At 40.2% G+C, this 25,119-nt stretch overlaps 3 protein-coding genes across 7 annotated transcripts in view; 1 reads left to right on the top strand and 2 right to left on the bottom strand.

Annotated features, from left to right (window-relative positions):
- The window catches only part of Shab (Shaker cognate b), a 37,937-nt gene extending 26,870 nt beyond the window's left edge, over positions 1-11,067 (bottom strand). For all 3 annotated transcript variants that reach the window (XM_043415503.1, XM_043415504.1, XM_043415505.1), the window contains exon 1: positions 10,169-11,067. The gene's annotated coding sequence lies outside the window, so the exon portion shown is untranslated. The remainder of the gene's footprint in view (positions 1-10,168) is intronic.
- A 2,219-nt stretch (positions 11,068-13,286) lies between these two features.
- On the bottom strand, positions 13,287-15,859 carry Tcs3 (Probable tRNA N6-adenosine threonylcarbamoyltransferase Tcs3). 2 transcript variants are annotated; one of them, XM_043417087.1, is made up of 4 exons: positions 15,265-15,859; positions 14,214-14,641; positions 13,699-13,877; positions 13,287-13,587 (listed from the first exon to the last, which is right to left on the bottom strand). In XM_043417087.1, exons 1-4 carry the CDS (start codon positions 15,283-15,285, stop codon positions 13,316-13,318), a joined length of 900 nt encoding a protein of 299 aa, XP_043273022.1. In that variant the 5' UTR covers positions 15,286-15,859; the 3' UTR covers positions 13,287-13,315. The 2 variants fall into 2 exon arrangements, with proteins under 2 accessions (XP_043273022.1, XP_043273021.1); XM_043417086.1 differs by having other exon boundaries at positions 14,214-14,655; positions 15,265-15,847.
- A 4,089-nt stretch (positions 15,860-19,948) lies between these two features.
- On the top strand, positions 19,949-25,006 carry LOC122410298 (nucleolar protein dao-5-like). Of its 2 annotated transcripts, none has more exons than XM_043418461.1 (4): positions 19,949-20,106; positions 20,702-22,102; positions 22,519-22,608; positions 23,849-25,006. In XM_043418461.1, the coding sequence occupies exons 1-4, from the start codon at positions 20,005-20,007 to the stop codon at positions 24,002-24,004; spliced, it is 1,749 nt and encodes a 582-aa protein (XP_043274396.1). In that variant the 5' UTR covers positions 19,949-20,004; the 3' UTR covers positions 24,005-25,006. The 2 variants fall into 2 exon arrangements, with proteins under 2 accessions (XP_043274396.1, XP_043274395.1); XM_043418460.1 differs by lacking the exon at positions 22,519-22,608 and adding an exon at positions 23,052-23,534 and having other exon boundaries at positions 23,849-23,934.
- Positions 25,007-25,119: the final 113 nt, after the last annotated feature.

Here is a 25,119-nt window from a genome sequence, read left to right as displayed (position 1 = left end):
AATAATAGGCTATTTTACAGCATGTAAGGAACAAAACGCGCGTTTATTAAAGATTTCATAAAAAGTAAACGAGAAACGTCAATATTTATTCACAAAAATGCAATGTAAATTTTATAACTCAATTGAATAATCGTCTTTTTTCATCTGTTTTTCAAATCTCTGAAGCGCCATCCGTCATATTGGATTCCAACGTGACGTCACTCCGCTAGTGACGTCACTCCGCTAGTGACGTCACGTCTAGATTTTTATCGTGCGTTCTGTGTTATTACCACGTTTGTGGACTTTTATCATTGATTTTATTAAGGTAGATCATGCCCGTAGAATCCTATTTTATGGGTGTCTAAATTTCATCGATTTTTACTTCCCAATTGAAGATATCATCACTCTAATTTAATGTCAGAGTTATTAATTCGAAATTATAAATAAATTTTTTCACCTTTTTTTTTGGCGAATGAAATTACAAGCCATTAATCAATCGGGGATTCTTCACTGACCGAACCCCAAATTTCATTCGTCCCTGGCGAAAATACAATAGTTTTTTGTGTAAAAAATCGTATTAGAGAGCACAAAGGGAAATGGGTCGAGAAAAAAGTGTTAATAAAACGACAGAAGGCTGTGACAGGAATGGCTCAAGCGATGAAGAAACAAAATGCCGAAATCAGCAGATGTGAGGTTACACGAGTGCTCATTTAAGGTAACATATCTTTATCACGAGTAAGTCAATCGTCTCGAATTTTTTCCCAAACCTTCGTTATATACTTCATTGTTATTTTGTACTTTTTCGTAACTTCGTACGAAGAAGCGTTCATTCGTTATAGGGAAAGATTAACGATCTTTTACGCACAGTCTCTGTACTCCTGCGTATTTTTCTTCATATTTAAACACGTTTATCTAAATAACCAATAAAATAAAAACCCTTTAAAATTTGATATGCGTGTCAGTTGTCTACTCATTTAAACTCTGTCTAACCTTAAAGGCTTTCTTAAAAAAATGGTTTCGTGCATGAACTCCCTTAAAACCGCATCATGGAAGGCGGTTTTGTGAAAGCAGAAAATACAAATCTACCAATGATAAATACGTTTATGGATGCGATGAGTCCACAATTTTTGTGGCGTTTTTACACTCGTATTATTGCATTCAGAGACACAAGACACCAATGATGTACGCAATAACTCATTATTTTAATAAATCTTGTTACTTGGTCTTTCGCAAACCGTAACAGCATGGCGGCTAGCATTTCCGCGCGAAAATTCAAAATCATAAATAAAAAAACAGTTTTTAAAACACTTATCGGTTTTATAAAATTAAAATGAAAATTCTACTCGTTCATTACGCTCTCAAGATGAATTTAAAACAGTTTTCAAACAAAATTTTAATATTCGCTCTTGAATTATGAATTGCCCATCTTATTTTGAAATCCGAAGGAAAAAAGCTCGAAACAATTGAATCTCAATGTACCGCTATTTCACGCTGTCGTCGAGAAAAGAGAACCGGGAGTCATACAATGATATAAACTCCGTTCGTGTGTCATCATCTATAGCCGCAGTTGTCCCTCATCCATGTTCCTCGTACGGTCTCTCTCGCGAATGTATGTTCTATTTAGAGAGCACACTGACCGTGACCGCATCAGCTCTCATGATCAATCATCAGCTTCGTTCGCGATTCCTGCATTCGGCAACGACTGCAGCGAGTATGACTATACGCAAGAGCCTTAAATCCGCTTTCAAGAAGGTTCGATCTAATCGGAAAGCCTCGCGCCTGGAAGCACCGGTGGAAAGATTTGAGTGGCGGATTAAGTTTGATCGAAAGCCGGGCGAACAATTGTATTCGGCTTTGTTCCAAAAGCATCGAATCTTACTACACGCAACGAGACTTTTGCGGAAGAATATTATTCGTAAAACAGCCTCGAGAGAGCCCGATGGTCGAGCGGGAGATGCGGCAAAGTCTGATTCTCAGTTAGACTCGCAGCGATCTCGATCGGCGATGAAAAATGGTTTTATTAAAAGCCAAGGAAATGACAATGCTCGGACAAAAATGATTTCCGTTTGGTTCGCCGCGCGCGCGGTACCGACAAACAGGCTCAAGGCCACGCTCAAGATCGCACGAGAGAAAATATAAGAGGAGAACAAGAGGGAGAAAGAGGGCGAGAGGCGCGTGCAGCGACGACGAAAATCGTTCTCGCGTGAATACGACATATAAAATTAAACTGTACCAAACACGCGACTATCGAGACCGAAATCTCGTGCGAACTTTTTTTCTCTCTACGTCATAGGAGGCTCGCTCGTTTTGATGAAGCAACAACCGACCTTCAGCGAAAGCTTTCTTCTCCTCGAAAGATCCCCTTGAAAAATTTATCGAAATTCGTAGCACCACTCAAAACTGCGAACGCGTACGAAGAGTCGAGTTGAGTTTGAGAAGCTTCGTACGCAGAGCTCACTCCCAGACACCAAAAAAACTTGCTCCAATTTTGTGAAATTATTTTAATAAATTGCTCAACTTTTTCCCACTCCAATTTTAATTCAATGCGTCTTGATTGAAAAGCAACTGAACGTTTTTCCTCTTTTCATTCTCAAAGAAACGATTAAAATTTATTTTCACCATTATTCAAATGATGTGCACTTTTTCATACAATCCCTCCAAAATCCCTGCCTCTCCAATCTTCATTTTTTCAAAACTTCTTCTCTTCCTTTTCTAAGATGTTTTGTAAACATTTCAAAAGTATCCCTTTTTCTGTAAAAAATATGCCAGCCTGAAAAAATGAAAAATAAATAATTTACACAATTTTCAAAGTACTCCGTTTAGCCCCGGTCTCCCCAATACATTTTGCAGCCTATGAACGCGCCGCGTAGAGTCACCAAGTATAATTTTACACCAACGAAATCTTGGATCCTCACGTGTGTAGCAGAATCTTGTTTGTGTGGGGGCGTATATATACGAAGCTACTCGGTACGCGACAAAGCTCCGTTCGCCGGAGGCACGCGAGGTTTAATGCATTTTCTCTCCCACTAGGAGCAATCATTGTTTACATTAACCCCCGGCTGCAGTAGCAATATATAAACGTGGATCCCTGATCACCGAATCGTAGAAGTGTGGAGCAAGGTTTCGCGCAATTATTGGATCGAGGTGCGCCCACGTTCGGAGCCAGAACTTCGTTTATCGAGTCGAAAAGGCGTGACTGTGCTGAAAACTTCGTCCTGACGGTTCGCCTTGGACAACGAATTCGATAAATCTGCCACTTTTCGCGAGCCCCTCCGACCGTTTTCGAGTTCACCATTTATTTTCAGATCTATTCGAGCTCCAGCGTCCTTTTTTTCCAGGAAAATAATAAAGTTTCGATCCGATCTCGGGTTCGATCAGATCCGGAGCAACAAATTTTTCACTCGGCCGTGAAAGTTACAAGAAAGGCGAGCGACGATCTATTTTCAAATTCCGATCAAACATTTCACTGACAGATCGAAAATATAGGCTTCGTGGAAATGGGATTTCGACACGCGCTTTCACAGTTTCATATTCAATACGCGTGTCGAAATTTCAACCTGCTGCGCAATAATTCATACATTTTTGTGGCAAATATTCAACCCGAATTTTCACCGGAGCCAGGTCGAAAAATAAGACGAATCAAGCAACTGAACAATTCGATTCAACTATCAATGAATTATGCTCCAACGCATTTAGCCCCGTTGCAGCGTACTCCGAAAATCTTTCCCGTCTGCATATGTTAAGGAGTTTTTTGTCATTTTTATTTTCTTTCTAATGAAACGAGGAGTTCATTGTGCACCGTTAGATCCTGCCGAATGTTTCCAAGAACTCGTTAAAGAACCGAAGGGCGTGTTGATTGTGAGCAGTGATCGTTACGGGTCCCGAAGGAATCGTCGACGTTTCCCTCAAGAGTCGTGAACGAGGTCAGAGTCGTTAGAAACCCCGATATCCGCAGAATCTTGAATAACCAATGTGAGGAAACCACCAAGGAAATCCGAGATCGTAGCCTGAGCAAAATCTCCAATAATTAATTCTCCGTATTGATAGAGATTCTTGAAAAAAAAAACGCCTTCCATAAATACGATCGTCTCATCCGAGCTTCCTCCGCGCCCTTTCAGTCTCTCCTCAGTTCGTAAAACGTCAAAGAAGCTCGCGCCGTGATCGTTAACGGGCAATCGTCACAGTTCGACGTCGAAGAATGCTGCCAGCAGAGCAGAGAATAAGAAATCTGTGAATCGCTAGTAAACGCAAAAGCCCCCGTTTCCCATGCTCTGGCACAACGCAGAAATAAAGTCGATCGTAAAAAAAGATCCACAACGGAGGCCAACATTTTCGCGGGTAGATTTATAGAGGATGGAAAAGGTGGAGCGACAGGCACGAGCCTAAGCCGGAGCTTTCGCTCGTGCCTTCCTCAAACAAATAAGAAAACTTAACGATCCTAAAGAATCCTCAACGGGCTCCAACTTCCGGCATCCAAATTTCACTGCAGCTATTATTTTCTCGAACATCACCGAGATTCGAGCTCCGATCAACGCGACGATTTCGTGTTTAGTGTTCCTCTGTATTTATATCCGTTAAATGTACACACGGAGAGAAAGAATCGCTTCGAATCATCGCTGTATACATCGGCACTCTGACACTTATCACGAAAATCGTCATAATTCTTCGTCCGAAATCGTGCGAATTTTTATGAATATATTTCAACGTGAAACAATTGCCTTCGAAACTACAATGACACTCGACAATTTGCAACGTTGGAATCCAACAGATATTTCGACATCGAGATGTTTGAACACAGTTGTTTTACACATCGGAGATATTTTTTAAGGTATTCCTTCGCACGAGCGTATTTTTTGGTGGCGTAAATTGGGGCACTCGAAATTGGGACGGATCGGGAACCTCTGAGAAGTCGCGTTTATGTATGAAAAGCTTCTGCTCCTGCCATTTTTACAACTTCTATCGTTATTTTAAGGATTCGGTGTAGCCCTTTATTTTTATCGTCGTTATGGATTTTTTACATTTGTTTTCAGTTTGTATCAGTAATTTAGAATTATTTAGTATGTGAATTATTGAATAGAAATGTTCTGATGACGGAGCAGACTTCTCCACGAGTTCTCGTATAAATTTTACGATTTTTAAAGCTTTCATTCTTTATCAGATGTTCGATAACCTGACCTGAAATTTCGCCGATCCATTCGCATGCACTTTTATTTTACTGCATGTTATATAAAATCAGTTATTTGTATAATATATTCGGGTTCGTGGAGGGAATACCTCAACAGAGATGTTTTAAAACGGAGATTTTCCGAAATGGACAAAATGATCGAATAAAATTATGTGCGAGAAAAGTTATTTTAGAATAAAGAAATTATAAATAGAGTTGTACTGCGACGAAACTAACGAAAATAACATGTGTAATTCCCCAATTTTTTATTCCACGAGTCATTGGTGTAGACTGAAAAACTACGAATTGTAAATTAATCAAGTAACAGAATTGGAGAATTGGTGGAATTATTGGATAGTTTTTTTCCACAATTTCGTTGGACCCCAACGTTGCAAACTTCAGCGCAATAATGGCGAAGTAATATTTGATAAAATTGTCTCTCGCCGTCTACACACATTGCTCCCGGAGCCTGGCAAACAACACACGTAAAACTATATAAAAGTCTATGCATATAGAATGTTCCTTTCTTATTCGCTGGTGCTCATATAGATTGTATCTAAAACTAGAGCAGTTGATTCAGCACCGAAGAAACTCTGTCGTAGTGTGCCTTCGGGTTTCACGAATGCACACATGTCAACTGCGTTTGTTCTCGCGTACTATCGATTCAACAATAAGGTCGTACGAGTTGGAGCATTAAGAGTAAAGAGGGTCGTACAAGTAGCTTAAAAGTACGGTAAAACCGTGAAATTCCGTTCCAAATATATCCTCCGCGTGGACGTATAAATTTGACCGTATTAAAAATAGCTTGTCGCATATTGAGTACCGGCGCGAGGCATCCGATCGGGATAGTTGAGGGATTTTTTGTTAGCGCGCGCGTTGCGTTAGCAGCGTGAGCGTCCAGAAGCAGCATTTCGTTTGTAGCGCGTTTGGAGGTTCTCTCCGGTGGGAGGTCCAGCAAAAAGCGTCTCTGGGGCGATACGTGGCTCCGGCTAATTCGGAAGGGAGCCGAAGACTATTCTCGGGAAAGAAAGAAGAGAAACGAATACGTGTTTTGTCTTGGGAATGCCCGTGGGAATGGGCCGGCGGAGGTAAAACGAGAATAATAGCTCGAGCTGTTTCCCAAGGCCGTACGCATCGAGAAGGTCGCCGCGGGCCGGGAATCCATTGATGAGCGACAACCCTTTGCTGCTTAAACTATACGGAGACATAATCCTCCGGGGAAACAAACGTTAATGGGAATTGGAAAATATATAGAGAGAGAGAGAGAGAGAGAGAGAGAGAGAGAGAGAGAAAGAAAATCGTGTGGGAGGGAACTTGAAGAATGTGTCAAGTCGCGGTGTAAAGATTGTGTCGCAAGAGCGTTTCCTCGAGGGTCAACGTCGACGCCCATGACCGGTTTCTCTGGCGTTTCAAATGTGCCTCTCTTCGAAACTGTACGCAGCAGTGCGAAGTAATATAATAAAGGTAGTTCATCCACGAAACGATTTTCTCAAGTTTTCAGATTTAAACAACGGCTAGTCGACTGTCACGTGTCTCAAATTTCAAGGGGTTCGTCTTATCGGTTACTCAGATAAGCGTGTTCAAATGTGAAGAAAAAATGCACGGGGTTATGCGTCGAAAATCTTTCCATACAACGAATGAGCGCTTCGTACGAAGTTAAGAAAAAGTACACAATAACAATGAAGTAATAAAAATGATTGTCTTACTAGAAATAATAAAGATATATATTATCTTAAAGATTGAACGAAATTGGTAATGAGCACTCGTGTGTAACCTCGCATTTGCTTGTTTCGGCATTTTGTTTCTGTCCTTTCATCGATACTTTTTTCTCATCAATTACCCGACTTTTTACCCAAAAAACGTTTCATCAATGGCTTGAAATTTCATTAGCCAAAAGATAAGTTGAAAAAGTTTATTTACAATCTCGAATTAATAGCTCTGACATTAATTTAAACTGATTATATCTCTAGTTAAAAATAGAGTAGAGTAAATCAATGGATCTAAACGAAAAGAAAAGAGGAAAAAAACTATTGAATGCCAATGGCAGCTTACAATTGGAGACTGGGAGAGAGATAAAAAAAAATATATATATCTCTAATTAAGGAGGGTGGCTACCAACGATACAATGTTGCCATGCTAAACCATGTTAAATACATAAAAAATTTCAAAATGATAAGAATTTAATAAAATTTGGTGAACATATTCTTTAGGGCCAAATTTGACAATACAAATTTTTTAAGATTTTTCTTCTGTAAAGTTATCGAGTAATTGATCACTAAAGTTCACGTGTATAAGCATAGCGTTTCCATATACATAGGCATACATTCCGGGCATAAGAAATCTGCTTTAATGCGTAATTACTCGATAACTAAGCAGAAGAAAATTTTGAAAAAAATGGTGTCTTCGCACTTGATGTTGAAGAACATTATCACCAAATTTCATCAATTTCTTATCATTTTGACGAGTGTAGCCACCCTCCTTAAGAAGTAAAAATCGATGAAATTTAGACACCCATAAAACGCGATCCTTCGGGCACGATCTGCCTTGAAATAAATAACTCGGGAATAAAAATTCGTGCGTCAACGCGACATCTGTCGTGGCAGAATCCTATGAATTATTCGTTCTTTTCTTAATTATTGAAAGCGTTTGACAGGACCCTTACGATGGATTTATACGAGCTCAAACTTTCGCGACGAAGCACAAATTTCTAGCTCCACTTCTCGCAGCTCGTGCATCCTCGTATTTTGTTCCCACCAAAGTGCTGTCAATTTTTTAGTCAACTTGCGAGATGAGGCAACGAAAAGTCGGAGAAGCGAGGACAAGAGTATGAGCGAAAGCAGGAGAGAGCAAGGAAGAGGGAGCGGAGGAAACGAGGAGTGGGAAAACAGAGGGAGAGCCCGGTGCCTCGATGCCTGGTACCCCGACGCGGTTGTTCGCCGGGCCGATAGGGGTTGCGTCCTACTGCCCCAAATAGACGTAGGTTCAATGATTCGATCGACAAGGCCGTTACAGCTACAATCCGCGTACACGTAAATTCATTCGAATAATCCCTATTATCGCGTTGTACTTTCGTCGTTCGTTATATCCGGGTAGATCATTGTTTTCCTCTTTCCCCGTCGCCATCGTCGTGCGAACATCGAGATTGATGATTTTCGTCCATCAAAAAATCTTGGCAGACGAGATTCATTTATTTCGGCCACCAAGCCTGGAGCTGCAGCTTATTTTTGAGCGATTTGCGACCGACTTTTGAGTAGTTTACGAACTCACGAGTGTCAATGAGTGGATTAGTGGAATTGAGTCAAAATGCCATGGACGAGATCGCTTTTTTCGGGCTCATCAACACGTCCCCGAGGCGACGATTTCAACTTCTTTTGTCACGCCTAAATTTCTCTGCTCCGGAGCATGAAATCTTCGTGGCTTTTCTCCGATTTAATTGAATATTGCACGAAGCTTGGAAATCTTTGTGGTGGAAGCAAAAAACCCGGAAACAATGGACCCCCTGACGACGCTAAAGCTCAACTTTGCGTGCTCAATTGCAAAGTGCGCGAACTGCAACGTAGCCCGAATGTTTATCTGAAAAAGCCACTGCGGCGAGAGTACTTGATGGGAGGATTTTTTTCGACGTCGGATGACGAAAGGATCGTCGATAAAAACCAGTGAGCGCAGACACGATCAATCGCCAACGGAGAGCCATTTGTCAAACGAAAAAAAAAAAAAAAAAAAAGTATTTTTCATCCCAATCCATTAAGTACGGAAGTAAAGAATGAAAGAATAATAAAAAAAAAATGTCCGCATAAATCAGAGTCGACGGGAACTTAGCTCCCGAATCTATTCGATTTTTATTGAAATTCGGCGAGCCCCCTGTGTAAAAAAAACTACAAATTTATTGTGAAAAGACACGTCGGGGCTCACGCTGCGAAAACGTGAATCCCCTTTTTCAACGGTGACCTAAACTGCGGCTCGTTAGCATTCACAATTCAAGTATAATGACCAAATAGTGCGGTAAGCGAAGAGTGTGTGAGAGAGAGAGAGAGAGAGAGAGAGAGAGAGAGAGAGAGAGAGAGAGAGAGAGAGAGAGAGAGAGAGAGAGCGTCAGGGGTGAAAGTACCACTGCCCCAAATAACGACAGCAGGAGGGTTGATACAAGCGTGATCACGATTTCTTGCCCTCCCCCTTCCTGCCTCGTTCCTATCCTCGCGCACCCTCGTACTTGTGACGTACTTGCATATAGATAGACACGAATGTACATATTAATGGGGCTGAGTGTGTATATAGCGTAAAGAAGGCAAAATATACAGAATGTCGAGATCCGACCGATAGATAGGGCATGCACGGTAGTGTGTGTACACAGAACGAGCTTCGAGGGCTTTTCTTGACGTAAGAAGAGTCGGAGAAAGACAGAAGAGTGGTAAAACGTCTGTACGAGACGGGAGAGAATGGGAAAGCGAGAGAGAGGGCTATGAGGCTAGGAGAAATCGATTTTAACGAGTGATGTCTCCTCTCTTTTATTTCCTATATTTTCGACTGTCTTTCTGGGCTTATTAATCGAGGTCAAAACTCATAGGTTGTCCGAATCGAACTGAGCAAGTTGATTCGATATAAAGCGAGTCGCGGGAATGCGAAAGAGCTCCCGAGATACGAGAGTAGAGGGACGTTGTACAGGGTCAACTTCCAGTGCATGCCCCCGATGCATTGATCGCATCGAGCTTTCTCGCTAACTGACCAACACACTAGAAGCCCCGTTTCGATGTCGAGCCATTCAGCCCACTTTCCGTGCACTTTCTCCTCTCTTTCGGCTGCGTCGAAACACTTTTGTCCGAAGTACAGTTACGTGGGAATTCGACTCGGAATATTTCGAGGGAAGGGAAAAATGCTTCTCGCAATTGCGAGATTTTCGACACGTTAAATCGACGCGAGACATTTTTTCTCGATATTCCAACTCTCCGACGTTCGACCGAAGCCAATTATAATTGGTAAAGTTTATTTCCTTTGTTTTCGTGCTTTCAAACCGCGAAAAGGACTCACCTCTCTAAGGATGCCTCTCGTCGTCTTCCGAACTGTGCACTTCACTCACTGGTCTCAACATATTACAAGCAGTTTTCTTACTTTCGTCGTTCCTTTCTATTTCCCCTTTTGTATTATTGTTCGATCGTTAAACTCGTCTGTTTATTGTTTGTAGCACACGGTGTACGGTCACGAGGGTGTGTACAGCGGGTCTAAAGTGGAGGAAACAGCGGACGGTTGCAAAACGTGCTTCGCCACTTGTTTCATGGGCGCTGCGAGCAACGTTTCGTTCCACTATCGATTGCCCATGTGTGTTGAACACTTCCTTGGCCCCCAGCAGCACACGCTGCGCGAACCGCGCGTTTTCGTGTGTCTCGTACTCGTTCGAATCGTGACTTTGGTCAAACGAAGGAGAGAAAAAAAACAACAACAACAAACAATAACAATAACAGATACAAATAAAGTCACACACGCACACACACATGCACACGCACACAATCGTCTTCGAGCCGCTTCGTTAAAGTGTTTTGGTCTACTTTATTTTTTCGAACTAATGAAAATTCTTAGTTCTCTTCTCAATGTGCGAGCTGCCAATTTAACACGAGCTGTTTACGCGAGGAACTGAACCGTTGTTTTGAGCCATAGGGAAATATTCGGCGGGGCAGGACGGTAATAATGTATATAAAAAAATAAAAGATAAAAAAAATCTCGGAAATAATGACGCTTTTGTCGGGCTTAGTGAGGGAAACGGGGAGAGGATCAGCGGGAGGGGGTTTCGGTGCTCGTGCGAGCGCGAGGAAGGTCTTTTGCTATAATACTTTCGTATTGTGTGTGTCGGTATACTAAAATAAAGTCTGGGGATCTCCACTCTTGTGCGAGCTTGTTTTTCCCAGAATGGAACTGTGCGAGGTACTGCACACGGGGTCCGCGACTGAGTCGCTCTTTGGCCGCGCTCAGCTGCTCTACCCTGGCTGTAGTTCTTGCCTGGCGCTCTCTTTCTCCCTCTCCCCCTCTCTCTTACTCTTCCTCCGTCTCTAGCTGCGCGGATTTTGACGAGGCGGTACTTGGACGAGAGCCAGCATTGCGCCTGACTAACCGATAAACTCACGGGTACAAAATACGTATACAGGGTGTCGCAGGTTCAATGGTTAACGGCGCAGGATGAAGTTCAGGACCCAATTTTGCCAGTCCGAGCTTCTCGTACCGTTTTCAGAACAAATTTTCTTCTCACGACTTTTCAATCGCCAAGTTGACGGAGCCCCCGACTTTTACGGCTCATATCTTCTAAACGGTGGCAGATACAGCAAGTATGCATAGAACCAATTTTGTAGAGCAGCGAATTTTCTACAAAAACGTCCCCAACTAAAATGTTCTATCTTCAGTGGTTTAGTCTTGAAAGACCGTCGAAAAAAAAGTCTCGGAAAGCTTTTTTTTCGAAACGTTTCTGGACCGAATCATCGGAAATACATCGATTTCGCCAATAACTTTTTTGCAAAACATACGGTGCTCTGCGAACTTGGTTCCGTGACTTTTTTGCTTTCCGAGAGCGCGCGTCAAAATCCTGCGTTCAATCCCTCATCGTCTTCGATCTCTTTTGCATTTGTAAACATGTTTTTGGGCGTGCGCATTGACGCGAATAGCTGATCGGAGTGGTTGCGTTGAAGCAATATCGATATTGATATTTCCCACTTGAATTTCGATCGAGCAATTAAATAAATGTGAATTTTATTCTTTATTCATCAAAATTTCTTAATGAAATTGCCTTTTTCATAAATTTATGAGCCGTCGCCCCCAAAAGGATCAATATTAGGGGCTCCACTCAATTTCCAATCGGAAAGTCCGATCGCATTTCTCCATTGGAGTCTCTTCCTGCGAGCAGCAATTTATTATTGAAGTTCGACGAATCGCCGTCGCGCGATAACATCAACTGGAATAGTTGATCGGAGTAATGTGTGCCGGTAGCGAGGATTCCGAAAGCGGACACCGTTACTGCAATAAACTGTCAAACAAATGAAAAACAAAGCAAAAATAAGTTTCCCCGAAGCCGACGGTTTCTATTTTCCGAGGTCGATAACTTTTCGGAAAAAAAAAATTGATCGAAAAATGAAAATCTGTTGTCGGAATGTTTGGATTCGCTGCCAGGGTCTTCCGGACCCAATCGCGGCAAATGAACTCTCATTTTTCACGTCCCTTTAGGAATATTAATCGACCCGTTAGGGGAAAGATAGAGAAAGAGCAAAAGGACAGAAAAAAAGTTTCATTGTTTAAGTACCTGAAAAAAAGACGAAATTTTGGTGCTCGAAATTCGGCTGTGAATTGAAATTTTCCGTTTCAAGCATTTCTTGTGAGGCACCCTGTATTTATGGTTGTGTATTTTCCCTTGGCGATAGAAGCGCATCAAATATTCTATGTGTTAATATTCTTGAAGACTTCATTCGGGATATAAAACGAGAAGAGAGCACGCGCAATATACATTTGTACGTCTCTCATTCGGGACTGCGTATTGTATGTAGAAAATTGTAACTATCGATTGTAACGCGCGCGCGTTTAAATTGGAACGCCTTCGCGTTTCCCTCCTCTCTCGCTTTCTCTCCGCTTTCCTCCTCCTTCCCTTGCTCCCCCACGGTCATATTCTGGCCAAGGAAGCTCTTGGAGAACGGAACTTCCGGTTTGCCTCACGTCGTTACATACTCGGCCACGCGAGGCCACTCGTGTCGCTCGGGTCACATGAAAAAGAGATTAGGATCTCGCCAAGTGTACATAAACGTGAGGAAAAAAGGATAAAAATGCTGGCATGTGCGAACAAAATAAACTTGGCCGAAATGACGAAAGGGCTAAACGGCGTTTGATCCTTTTTCAAAACTGCCACATTCGTGTGCTAAATCAATTAGTTTGACAGAGTTTTTCTCTCATCATTTTTTCGAGTCATGCCTGAAGATTTTTTCTCAAATTTTGAAGTGAATACTAGAATTCTTCTGGTGCAAAATGAAAAAATAGAGTGAACTTCGAAAAAAAACTATTTTTTTGAGTTACTGATCATATTTGGTATTTTTATGACGATCAATAATTCGAAGGCAATGGCTACGTTAGAAAAATTTACTGCAAATTAATTAAAAGGCTTATAAAATTAGACTGAGAGTTCGATCATTTTTTTTTCACTTTATTCGTTTAATCCCTCCACGAAACGAAAACTTCATCGGTACGAAATCTCTGTGAGCATGTTGTCTGTTCCCAAGGTGTAGGTTTTCCGCTCTGATACTCGAGAGCTCCAGCGACAGCGATCATCACGCCATTATCGATGCAAAAACGTTCGTCGGTTGCGTACAGTTTCGATCCTCGTTCCTCGCACATGACGCCCATCATTTTTTGCAGTCTCTCGTTACAACCGACTCCGCCCACAATTAGTACCTCATCCGATCCGACATGAGCCATCGCACGTTCTGAAATGTTATTGCCAATTAGCCAAATTACGATAATTATAGTAATTTAATCCCTTAGGAATTTTTTACACGCATGGTGAATTTTCAAAATAATACAACGATTACTATTACCAGTTATTTCGATCAGCATTGCAAAAGTTGTCTCTTGCAGAGAAAAACAAAGATCCTCTTTGCTGTATTCTCCACTGGTCAACCACACGTCCAAATGTTCTTCGACGTTTGACAAAATACCGGAAAAAGAGACATCCATTCCTTTCACCACGTAAGGCAACGGTGCCAATTTCGTACCCCTTTTTTTGCAAAAACCGACAAAAAGAAACAGTGAAATAATGATGGAGACAAAAATACAAAAAGATAAGAAAGCTCACGTTATATTTCATTAATATTTTACTTTCAAAGTGTTACACTTTTTTATTCACGTTATATATTTCAGTTTCCACGAGGAAGTTCAACAAATAATTAATGAATTGAATTTTCAGAATGATTACAATCTTGACCTTAAAACTTTCTTCTTGCGATAAGAAAATTTAAGTTGGTGCAGTTCGATACACAAATTTTCGTACCTCAGGCAAAGGATATTTTTTGTTAAAAAATTTTTTCCAATGACAAAGCTCATTTCAACTCACTTTTTCGCTAACTGTTCTATATTGTAGCCAGGACTCGGATCATTGGATAATTTCAACAATCGTGCAAATCTATCCAAACAATTTCCAACTGCAATATCAATAGTTTCCCCGAATATTCGATAACGTTGTCTGGAATATGCAATTACTTGGGTATTTCCACCAGAAACGTAAAGTACAATAGGATTTTTGCTTCCCGTTATTAATCTTCCCATTTCTATGTGTCCGATGCAATGATTTACTCCTATGATAGGTTTGTTGTAAAGTTGGGCCATTGTACGAGCAACCAATGCTAGGACAGTCAAAGGACCTCCCATGCCCGGACCTTTTGTATAACAAATAACATCGACATCCTTCATACTTAATTTTGCATCTTTCAATGCCTTTTCCAAGATTTCCAGAACGTGAGTTCGATGATGGATCGCAGTTTCCTTTGGCAAGAAACCTTGTTTATTCAAAATTATTATTATTTTAATATAAATATTCTATTCCATTTATTAAAAACTCAATTATATCTATTGATTTTATATTTCCATTATAGTGCTAAGAATTATTTTAACACAATCGTAGCTTTACTGTTTTTCAATTAGCTATTCAATCTTAACCGATGGATAGTGCTAAAATCTGGCAGGCAATTTCAATGTCTACGTATTCTATTAGAGAGAAGAATCAGAATGAATATGTTGATAAACAGAATGAATATTTGTCATTGTTTTTCAACAATTCAATTCTTAGTAACGTGTTCTTAAAAATCAATTTCAATTTTAAATGTAGTACGAATTATTATTGCAGCTTCATTATTGGATTCCAATTTTTTAGTTAGAACTATGACGGTGACTCGTTGCTAAGTATGAAAATTGTACAAAAATGAATAATCACATAAAGCATAAAAAAAAATCTCTACCGTTGTCATCTTTTTAGGGAGTACAAGGTCCTAGTCATTATGATATATATATATTGTTAAAGTATTAATTCACAAACGATTCGGTTGATGTGACAAATGAACTAGAAATAAATTAAGAAACATCCAAATATTTTATTTACTGTCATTTACCTTCGCCTGGAGGTGTGACATAAGTCCGTCTTACATTCGACAATACTTGATCATCTTTTGTTATTCCTATACCGATTTTATTAGCACTCCCCTCAAAACCGATTGCTATTACCATTGTTGTTGTTTTTTTTTACTTATACAAAGTTTCAAAAATTTGTAGGTTATAAGTTCGAATTTTCAATCTGCCGGTAGAAAATTCTTTCGTGTCGTTCCAGAAGCACATTGACATGGCATGACTTGAAAACACAGTTACGTTCTATTTCATTTGGGTATTAAAAGAATTTTACACAGTCCATTGGGATGCAATACTTGTAAATCACGCTGATCGGCAAAGTTGACAAACTGTCAACAAATCACGTGAATGGTGAATGACAGTCTTTTCGGCCGGCGATTCACGTCAACTACTGCGTTCCACTTTTCATGTCTTTTGTGGGGATTGAATATATTTAACCTGCCTATCAGAATGTGTATTTTCTATTCTCTACACTTTTCCTTAACAAATCTTCAATTACTACACGGCTGAAAGTTAAATTAAAAAAATCTCCTTCAGGTTATTGTAACTCCCATAAAATAGAAAAAAAACAATATCTGTTTGTCCTTATATTCTAAACGATCTCTGATCGATTGAAAAAAAACTTTGATCTAGAAAAATGTTTTGCATTATTACAGTCTCCGTATCTTTATAAATTATAATCCATTTAATTTCATTATCATTGGATTTGGAAATGTACTAAGAACGAAATTGATATATAAATATTTGAGTAAATATAAACGAATGAAAGAAATGGTGGGTTTTGAGATTTGAATAACGGATATGATTGACAGAGGGTACATTCTTTTTGCGTTCAGCTTGGCGTTGTAAACGCTACACGCGTTTAGATGGGTGCGTTTAGAATTGTGTTCTCAACGCTCCCGACGTTCAAGTGTTGAACGCATCCACAGAGAGAATCGTCTGTTATTTCTGTTATCTTACTACTGCTTGTTTCGCTGTCTTCACTTTTCGATGAATCCAGTGTTATTTCGTCGAGTAATTGAAAAAGAACAAGATCACTTGTTGGTTTCGCCATTCTGTAATCGCACCAACATGACGTGAACGCAACCAGCATCCAAGTAGAATGTACCCAAAAATTTAACCTAACATCCGAGTCTAGTTCCAAATATGTTAGCACAGATGTGGCTACGGTCGTTTTCTTCGATAAAGAAAAAAGATACGACGACAGAGATTCTCAACTTTGTTGACAGTCGAGTAAAGACACATTTACATCTTTACCAGAAACATTTCAACCAAAATTTGATTGCACAACTACCACATATCAACTCTGCAGAACATATTTTATTCGTAAATCTATAAATCGCAACGACTGTATCATGAAAATAAATAATATGAAAATATTATATCTAACGATTCATTATTTGAAAAAAATACTTCCATGAAATATCCAAACGTCATCCTGACGTTCACATGTTTTGATCATTCAATCGGCAGAATGTCTACATTTGTAACATGAAAATCATTTTTCATATTTCGCGCACTCATATTTTTTAAAAAATCGTTGGTACAGTTACTCACGGTTACAGGAACGGGCCTCGGTCTTCTTCCTACCTTTTTCTCCCGCAATCCTTGCGATCTCCGTTTTCCTCGACGATCCTCTCCCTCTCCGTCTTCCTCCACGGTCCTTTCGCTCTCCCTCTGCCTCTACGATTCTCTTATCTTGCTCCATGGTTCTGATCATAAAGAACTTTCCACATATTTTCAACACACTTTTCTTCCAATGTTTTTTCGTCCTCCCATGTTTGGAATTTATCATTTCACCTTTAACTTTTGTTATAACTTCACCGTATAGCAGAAAATCGTAATCGCGATTCATTATCACAAAGTTATATTTCCGCTGGTCTTTTTTTCGAAAACGAACTTGGGTTTTTATTCACCAAAAATTTAACTTTATACTGACGCGAGAAAAAAATTCGTTATTTAATTGTACGACCGATTGAATACGAAAATTAACATAAACGAAAAAAATATCCCCATTTTCAGGGAGGGCTCTTCTTTGCCTACTCTTCCCTAGGTTTTTTCCCCAGAAAACCGTTTTTGCGCAAATGGATAAGCCAATATGTCGAGTAACAGAAACAATTGTAGTGACAAAACCTGTATACCATCGTTTCATAGAGAATCTAGTGTGCCCGCGTGCGTGCACGCGTGGTCGGTTGCTCGCGTCCTATTGTTAGCATTTGACTATAGTAAAAACTATTCGTAATGCTGTACATAGCTGCGGTTATACGCGTTGCGTGCATTGCTTAGCGTGCAGCGTTTGCAACTCCGACTTATCTGCATGGAATCTTGCCTGCGCGACTTCAAAGTGATACAGAAACTGTATCGAGCTCGGAACTGTGTCAAACTATCCACTATGGAGTAGATTTACTGACTGTCCGTCTTCGCTTGCCGACAACCCCATGGCTTTAGGACCGTGCGTTATAGGTGCTTTGCTTTGCGTTGCGTTGCTCGGGGTATGCTTGCATCTTAGCTCGCTTGCGGACACGCGCGCGTGCGAGCATACACAAGACTCTCGAAGCTATGTTACAGGCGTCACTAAACTCTTTCTGTTACTGGCCCTTGCCTTGATATTATTTTTCACGGATTACCAAAATTTTAGAAATACTCATTCATGTGCAAATTTTGTAATAATAATAACATCGAGTGCGAGGACTTCTCTATCGGCTTATCTATAGTTGCGTCAAAAAAAGGAATCTCAGAAATTAAAGAAAAAAAATGTATATTGACAAGGAGCGAATCATTATTTTTTATTAAATTTCAATTTTAATATTCGTTACGTTGTGTTTTCGTGTATTTTATCGATTCGCACAATCTTAAGTTCTTTTATTTTGTAATTTAGATGACCGATCAGTTGCTTCAGCGAGATTGAATTTACTATTAAAATTATGAAATAACTGTTAAAGTTACAATAATTGATAAAATTATGACCGCTACCAATTTTTATTGGTTTCATTTTTATTTGTTTATCGATCGATTGAAAAAAATTAAATCGTAAAAAAAGATTATTTTAGTCTTTCAGGATAAAGTAGAATTGCACGTGTCGTATTTCGTGCCCCATTTTCTCAATGCACTGGAATATACAATGCGTAGCGATAACAGCACGCTCACGTTTCACGCCAGTCCTCACCCTACGCCCGCCGGGCGGTGAGTGAAGCGAATCATGTTGCGCCTGCGCCTCTCCCCTGTCTCGAGCAGTCTCGAGCTCCGCCCGGTGTCCGCCCGTCTCCCCTCTCTCCCGCTGGCTGACCGAACGCCTCTATCCCCACTCCGCTCTGCTACTACGCTATAGCGAATAGTCGACACACGACCAAGCGTAAACGCGTGAAACGTAAACACGTGAAGAACGAAAACAAACCGAACGAATTATCCAAAATCCATTCGTAAATATTCACCGATTATTTGCCATAATTATCAATACACTAAATTGTATGTACCGAACCGGTGAATAAATTATGATCATCCATTAAAATTATACATTATTTGTGGCACTCTAATATTTGTATATTAAGGTATTTTTATCAAATTTTAATTAATATTTTTTTTATTTTTAACCTCGAAAACTATTTCACCAAAAAAAGTGAGGTAGTGACGTAATATGATAGAACATTTTTGGAGTAGAAATATTTTCTGGTGGACATTTTTAAAATTATTTATTTTCATGGTACAGTCGCTACAGTTTTATTATACATTTACGAATAGAAATGTTCTGGGGGAGTTGATATGTGGTAGCTGTGCAATCAAAATTAAATTCATGGTGCAGTTGTTAAGGGGTAGTATTTGGTCATGGTAGAAATATGAAACTTGATTTGTTGGGTGTAGATGAATTTCGGTATAGATGTTTCTGGTAGAATTAAATTTTAGTAGAAATGGGTCGAACTGTAATGTGTTTTTTTAACACGAAACCAACTCTTGAATTCAATTACCAACAAAATCAAGAGAATCTCTGTCGTTGAATTTTTCGAAGAAAACAACTCTAGCGACATCTGCTGTATTGACATTTGGAACTAGACCCCGACTTTAGGCGGCTAAGTTGTTGAGATCTGCATAACCAAATCGATCTCATATATCAACACTTTTTGCGCTACCTCCATCGACAATCGCGGCGCCACTAGTCAGTCTGCGGGAAGAGGGAATAAGGGGTACATTCTACTTGACGCTGACAGCGTTAGGTAATTTTATCGCCAGGCTTAGTTCATAAGATTTGAAAAAAAAAAATGTATGCTGTACTTAAATCTTTAATAAAGGGCTGTGTAAAATTTCAGGGTCGGTTATCGACCTAATTTCAGAGAAATTAATTATTAAAATTGGTGGTTTTCGTGAAGGAATTTTAAAACAGCATACAAAAACCTAACTTCCGGTTGCTACAAAAGGATATATTTGCATATAAATCCATAAAATTCTGGAAAAAAGCTGCAATTCGTATACTTAACACTTGTAGTAATCTAATACTCTCAAAAAAAGTTGCCTTTATTGGCCTATTTTTTACGGAATATTAAGTTTAATTTGAACTTCCGGCATTGGATTTCCTACGACTCGCTATGATAAAGAGACATGACAGTAAGGCATCAGCTGAGTCAAGGAGGGGATAAGATTAAGAACGTTTCGAGCGCCGCGCTCGTCAAAAAGAGGAACTACGGATAACAGTGGATGTTGCAGATTTTCTCGTCAGTCCTTTAGCCGCGTCCGTCATGGCATCCGCCGAGGAATTAGGTGTTTCTGCCCTCGTGCACGATTATTTGCTGAAAAAGGATGCAGCCCTTGCTAAAGTTTTCCAAAAGAAAACTAGCGCAGTGAGTCTTTGATTTTTCTTCATTTTTTTTATACTGTCGCCCAATGATATTTCGTACTTTCAAAAAATAAGTTCAATTCGGAATAACGCGCAATGCCGCTTTTGTCTCACACCACGTGGTAGATTGAGACAATTTTTGTGAAATTTTAAAAATCAAGTTGTTAATCATTCATTTCTCGTCCGAAGTCTCCAAACATTTATTACTCGACTCATATTAATTTCTATCGGGATAAACAATATGTTTCGGCTCCAGATTCCATTATTATAAATATATGTAATGTCGACGTCGGAAACGTGCGCGATGAACCGCGCGTTTTTTTTTTAACCTGAAAATCGTTTGGAGCTTGCCGAAGGTTTTTTTTCTTGACTTGTTTACGCCTGGTTATATATGCTCGACTCAGTAGGAGTCTGGACGTTAAAATGCATATATTTACGATTCGAATAACTAAGCGATTATTATTAGAATTTCGATTAAATAAATATTCTGGCCTTCATGGCGCGTAGCGCCCAGCGCCGAAAAGCCGCGTCAGATTTCTAAAGAAATATTGGTCATTATGCCACCGTTTCATTTAAATATTGTTCTTTGAAAATTTCAGCCAACATTACCAAAGGGTTCACCAGGCATCATAGAAGTTTACAAGCATTACCAGAGCACCTCAAGCAAAAAAATAAACATAAAGAGTACGAAAAAGGATAGCAGTTCAGGTTCAAGTTCAGAGGAGGAAGAAACACCTAAGAAAGCTCCACAGTTGAACGGTAAAGCACCTGCAAAAGTAACGCCTGCCAAGGCAAAGAAAGAGAGTTCTTCTGAGGAATCGTCGAGTGAAGATGAACAGCCGTCAAAGCCTGCACCGAAACCAGTTGCAAAAGTGGTCCCACCTAAAAAAGAATCGAGCTCAGAAGACAGTTCGGATGAAGAAGAAGCTGCAGTACCAACAAAAGCTACGGCTAAAAAAGTTACTAAACCTGTAACTGCCAAACCAGTAGCTAAAAAAGAATCCTCCAGCGAGGAAGAAGACTCTTCTGACGAAGAAGATTCCAAAGCTAAGACAGTAGCGAAACCCGTAGCAGCAAAAGCTACTTCTAAACCAGCAGTTAAACCCGCTGCGAAAAACGAATCTTCTAGCGAAGATAGCAACAGTGATGAGCCCACAGTGAAACCAGCAGTGCGAAAACCCACACCCGCAGCTGCTGTGCCAAAAGCTGCTCCAAAAAAGAAAGAAGAATCGAGCAGTGAAGAATCCTCGTCAGAGGATGAGAAACCTGTAGCAAAAAAATCACCGGTCAAACAACCACCAAAAACAGCACCTGCAAAAGTTGTGGCCAAGAAAGAATCCTCCTCCGAAGAGGATTCCTCGGAGGATGAAAAACCTGCTGCTAAGCCTGTAGTGAAAGCCAGTCCTGTCAAAACTCCTCTTGCCAAGAAACCTGTTGCTAAAAAAGAATCCTCTAGCGAAGAAGACAGTGACGACGATGAGCCGCCTGCAAAAAAACCAGCTCCAACCCCAGCGTCAAAAGCACCAGTGAAGGTTGCTGCCAAAAAAGCTGAATCTTCTAGCGAAGAAGACTCCTCCGAAGAAGAGAGCACACCGGCACCTAAAGTAACTGCAAAATCTCCGGCTGTTCAAAAGAAGAAGGAAGAATCCTCGAGCGAGGAATCTGATTCCGAAGATGAAAAACCAGCACCACCCAAAGTTTCCCCCAAGAAAACAGCAAAAAAGGAGTCTTCGAGCGAAGAATCTTCGGAAGATGAGAAACCCACGCCCAAAGCTGCTGCTAAACCTGCGGCCAAAAAAGAATCCAGTGATGAAGAATCAAGTGAGGAAGAAGAGGTTGAGGAGAAACCTGTTGTAAAGACCCCAGCCAAGGGCAAAGGAGAAAAGAGGAAACACAATAAAACTGTCGAAGAGGCGGAAGGTGATGCTGATGAGAAACCAGCAAAAAAACCTATGTACAGCAATTTCACTAAAGCCAACAACAGTTTCAATGGTGATAAGGTAAAACAAATTATTTAATCATTATAATATGGTCATCGATTCATATTTCTTAATGATGAATTTTTCAAAATAGGATTGAACACAAGTTCAATCCTTTTTCCATAGCATTCGGCAACTTCGTCTATCAAATATCAAAATCTGTTTAATAAACACTGAACGTTCGAGTCCTTGGTAAATTTTTACCGAACTCTATCTTGACGATGTCAAAGTTTGCATCACTGGAATAAAATTGTTTGTTTCATTATTGCTCAAAGTTTTCGTACTGCTTCAGCTTACCGAAAATTCTTCGAACTGTTTTCTAAGTTTCCTCAGGAAACCCCCAGAAGAAGAACTTTTAACTGTAGCCAGACAATCCCAAATTGAATGACGAATCATGCCTTAATTTCATTTTGAATTTTTTTCGTAACATTACATAGCCAAAAAATAGCCCATTCAGGCGCGTGAACGACGAAGAGTACATCCACATGCTGCATCCGGATCTGACAAACAATTCGTTCGAAGCAAAGGTAAAAAATAATAATGAAGAGAAAGAAAACGAAGGAGGAAACTACAGGTCATTCGCCGCTTCGTGAAAGTTCACTGTTATTCCCGAATCGTTGTATCCACCATATTCGCCATGCCTTTTAACAGTTAGCTAGCACGCGGAGACCTCCAGCTGTGGGGTTCAGTGTTCGGAGCTGCAAAAGATCCGAGAAGTGAAGATGAGTCTACGAGGAAATGCGCAGAGCGATGAGGAAGATCAATTTTTCAAATTACTTTAAAAAAGATAAGAATTCGATGAACCTAAAGAAATTCATTCGAATAAGTAATTGAAAGAATTGACTACTGATCGAAAGCGAGCAACATTGAAACCGATTTATCGAATTCTTCATGTCCGAATGTTAGTCCTTAAGGGAAAAGCTTTCATTTAAGCACCGCGGTTGACCTGTGGTTTTCTCTTTTGTTCTAGGCCGAGGAGGAAGGTAACGAGGATGGTGAAGAAAACAGTTTCAAAAAGCACGGCGGTGGAAGGGGCGGTGGTTTCCGGGGTGCTCGCGGAGGTCTCGGTTTCCGAGGGGGTAGAGATGGCGAAAGGGGCGGTTTCCGGGGAGGACGCGGTGGCGATCGGGGCGGTCGCGGGGGTCGCGGAGGATTCGATCGTGGAGGTAGAGGTGGCGGTGACCGCGGAGGTCGTGGAGGACGCGGTGGTGGATTCCGGGGTGGCCGTGGCGGTTTCGAAAACAGAAATTCGTGGGGAGGCAGCGACAGTAATTCCCGGGGCAGAGGGGATGGTTTTAGGAAATCTTTCGGTGAAGACAGGGGCGGACGAGGCGGCGGTTTCCGCGGGGGCAGGGGAGGGGGTAACTTCGGGGATAGAAAATCTTTCGGCAATGACGCGCCTGCTCAAAATAAAAAGATTACTTTCGACGATTGATCTTAGAAACTTATAGAGGTGAGATTTTTCTCTTGACGTTATGACTTTCGATTAAAATTCCTGTTTTTTTTTTGTTATTTGTCCTTTCTATTAAACCGATTTGTACATCGTGTCGAAATAGAATTAAAATTACGTGATCATGCCGGCATATTTCGAGAAACCCAAATAAAACAGGCGATATGATCTTTGACAAAAATCTTTTCGCGAATTTTCTGTAAATTCAAATCTTTTCGTCCAACCTTTAAACTCGGCAGTTTTTACAAAAAAAATAAGCAGCTACACTCTCCATAGCAATATTCATGATGTTTTTTCTTTTTCTTCAAAACCAATAGAAAGGTGCGCGCGGATCATGGGGAGAAAAAGCAAACCTGGACTTGAAGCACACAAAGGGCAAGTCTTTTCGTCACGAAAAGACGAAGAAGAAGCGAGGAGCGTATCGTGGCGGTCAGATTGACATGTCAGTAAATTCCATTAAATTCGACGAATAATTAACGAAAGAAAATAACGACAGAGTGTGTTATCACTGCAAGACACGAAGAACATCCGGTTGACTCGATACGACAGCTGTGATTTCAGCGATTGAAGGTCACACGGGAATCGAGACGGCAACCGAGTAAATGTTTTTGGTTTATTTTTTTTTTTTACGATTGAAACGAAAGTTTTAACAGAGTCTCATTCGACAACGAGTATTTCATTGAAACATATTTCAATTGTTTCGCATCATTTCACCGGCACATCTTCGCCTCAAATTGTTTATTTTTTGCGCTTCTATTTATAACGTTTAAACGTAATTAAAGAAATTTCCACCGATTTGAAGACAGTCCGCGAGCAATTCGATGGATTTTATTGACGATTTAACAGTCCACAGTAACGATCGCATAACACATGCGAATCGAGCCGAATGTAATAAATAAGAATTTCCATTGGAACGCTAAATTTGGTAGCTTTTCCCAAGCTATTTTCAATTCCGTTAAGCGCGTGTATCTATATTTTTATGTATTATAAGTTTATAACGAAGTTTTGCATCAGAGTTTATAATTGATTCGCGCTTTACATCACCGATTGGAAGAACAGCGAATATTAATTGTATCATTTCCAGCATGATTTTCCATGAATGTTTGTATGTTTTCTTCTTTTCGCTGATTTATCACGATACAAACATGTTGGAATTCATTCCTAGAGAGAAAACCACTCGTTTTCTTATAGCGCTTATTTTTTCCGTAAAGTTTATGTTAAAATCATTAAACCCCATATTGTACTCGCTCTAATTATAAACGAACGATGGGGCGCTAGTGGTACATCTTTTTGTGTTTCAAGACGAATCGCTGCAACTACGTAAATTTGACTAAATGTGTCACGAAATCATTCGAAAACAAATAACAATGCACTGCGCCCCTGTTGAGAATTCATTTGCGCGCGAGAGGAACAACGTATTTGTACGATCGTATCAATATCCGATGACAAGATTATTAAAAAAAGATATATGACAATTTTTTATCACTTGTTTCAACCCTGAACCGATCCCAAGCGAAATACAATGACGCTTCGTATCTTCCCAACGAAGTTCGAACTTCACAGTGGCTTGACTATGGATTTTTATCGC

The sequence above is a fragment of the Venturia canescens genome, chromosome 4 (assembly GCF_019457755.1).
Source record: "Venturia canescens isolate UGA chromosome 4, ASM1945775v1, whole genome shotgun sequence".
In the NCBI taxonomy this organism is placed as follows: domain Eukaryota; kingdom Metazoa; phylum Arthropoda; class Insecta; order Hymenoptera; family Ichneumonidae; genus Venturia; species Venturia canescens.
This window is presented reverse-complemented; position numbering and strand designations above follow the sequence as displayed.

Bases quoted from the DNA above. Each gene is read 5' to 3' on its own strand.
- LOC122410298 (XM_043418460.1), top strand. From the start codon at position 20,005: ATGGCATCCGCCGAGGAATTAGGTGTTTCTGCCCTCGTGCACGATTAT. The intron at 20,107-20,701 runs GTGAGTCTTTGA...TGAAAATTTCAG, and splicing joins TCCAAAAGAAAACTAGCGCA to CCAACATTACCAAAGGGTTC. The intron at 22,103-23,051 runs GTAAAACAAATT...CTTTTGTTCTAG, and splicing joins ACAGTTTCAATGGTGATAAG to GCCGAGGAGGAAGGTAACGA.
- Tcs3 (XM_043417086.1), bottom strand. From the start codon at position 15,379: ATGGTAATAGCAATCGGTTTTGAGGGGAGTGCTAATAAAATCGGTATA. The intron at 13,878-14,213 runs GTGAGTTGAAAT...TTGCAAAAAAAG, and splicing joins ATAGAACAGTTAGCGAAAAA to GGGTACGAAATTGGCACCGT. The intron at 13,588-13,698 runs GTAATAGTAATC...ATAACATTTCAG, and splicing joins AATGCTGATCGAAATAACTG to AACGTGCGATGGCTCATGTC.